Here is a 951-nt window from a genome sequence, read left to right as displayed (position 1 = left end):
ACAGTGAGAGGCCCGCGTACCACAAAAAAAAAAAAAAGCACCCACCTAAGCAAAACCACTGCTATTATAATTTCTGTTATAATTCATTATACTAATACCCACACTTTCCCAGCGTCTTGGTCTTTGAGGCTCGAGGAGAAGATGGGAATAGGAATGGCGGGGCGGGGGGGGGGGTCGCAGAGGAGCCCTTTCTGGGGTGCTCTGGCCCCTTCACCCCTGGCCGAAGCAGAAGCTGGAGCCGCCTTTCTCCCTGCTGTAGCCGTTGAGCTCCTCTGCCAGGGTCCCTAACAGGCCACCAGCTTTCTCGCCGTCGCCCAGAAGGAAGCCGGTGGCCTCACTGCCATCGTCCTGCTGCCTCCCGAGTCTCAGCGTGAACGTCGGCGGCTCCTGGGCCGCGACCAGCAGGGCGTGTGGGTGTGGCGCTCTCGGCCACCCAGGGGAGCCCCAGGGCAAGTGGCGTCCCCCCCGCCAGGTCGGCCCAGCTCGTTTCGCCTCCGATGCCAGGAAGAGGAGGTAGGGCAGCGAGTACGGGCTCATCACCTGGTCCAGCGGAGAGAGAGGAGGGTTACATGCTGCCCGCCTGGGCGCAGCACACTTCCCAGGGCCCAGGCAGCCATCAAAGGCATAAGCTGGTGGCTCGGCTGAGCCCGGCTCGCAGGCAGCGAGAGGAAATGTCACCCTGTCGGGGGACCAGGCCTTTGTTCTCTTAGCGGGCTCAGGAGCCGAGTGCGCCAATTAGGCTGCTTCTCCCTCTCCTGCCATCTTTGACGGCCTTGGCAACCGAGCACTCTCCACACCGCTGCTGCTGGGATGGCTTACCGACAGCCCCGGGAGAGCCGAGCAAACTTGGGCTCATTCTTCCTGTATTATAATGACTGACTCTTGAGCCATAGTCTCGGGAGCCGTGGGCTAGAAAGTTAAGAGCATCCATCCCACTTAGTTTTCAACTTG

General features: G+C 60.5%; 1 protein-coding gene across 1 annotated transcript; it reads right to left on the bottom strand.

Moving 5' to 3' along the window:
• Positions 1-210: 210 nt before the first annotated feature.
• QRFP (pyroglutamylated RFamide peptide) lies at positions 211-537 on the bottom strand. The gene has a single exon (XM_067040147.1). The coding sequence runs from the start codon at positions 535-537 to the stop codon at positions 211-213; it is 327 nt and encodes a 108-aa protein (XP_066896248.1).
• Positions 538-951: the final 414 nt, after the last annotated feature.

Source organism: Kogia breviceps, chromosome 8, assembly GCF_026419965.1.
Source record: "Kogia breviceps isolate mKogBre1 chromosome 8, mKogBre1 haplotype 1, whole genome shotgun sequence".
Classification (NCBI taxonomy): Eukaryota; Metazoa; Chordata; class Mammalia; order Artiodactyla; family Physeteridae; genus Kogia; species Kogia breviceps.
The sequence above is the reverse complement of the archived record's forward strand: the minus strand, read 5'-3'. Positions and strand labels throughout refer to the sequence as shown.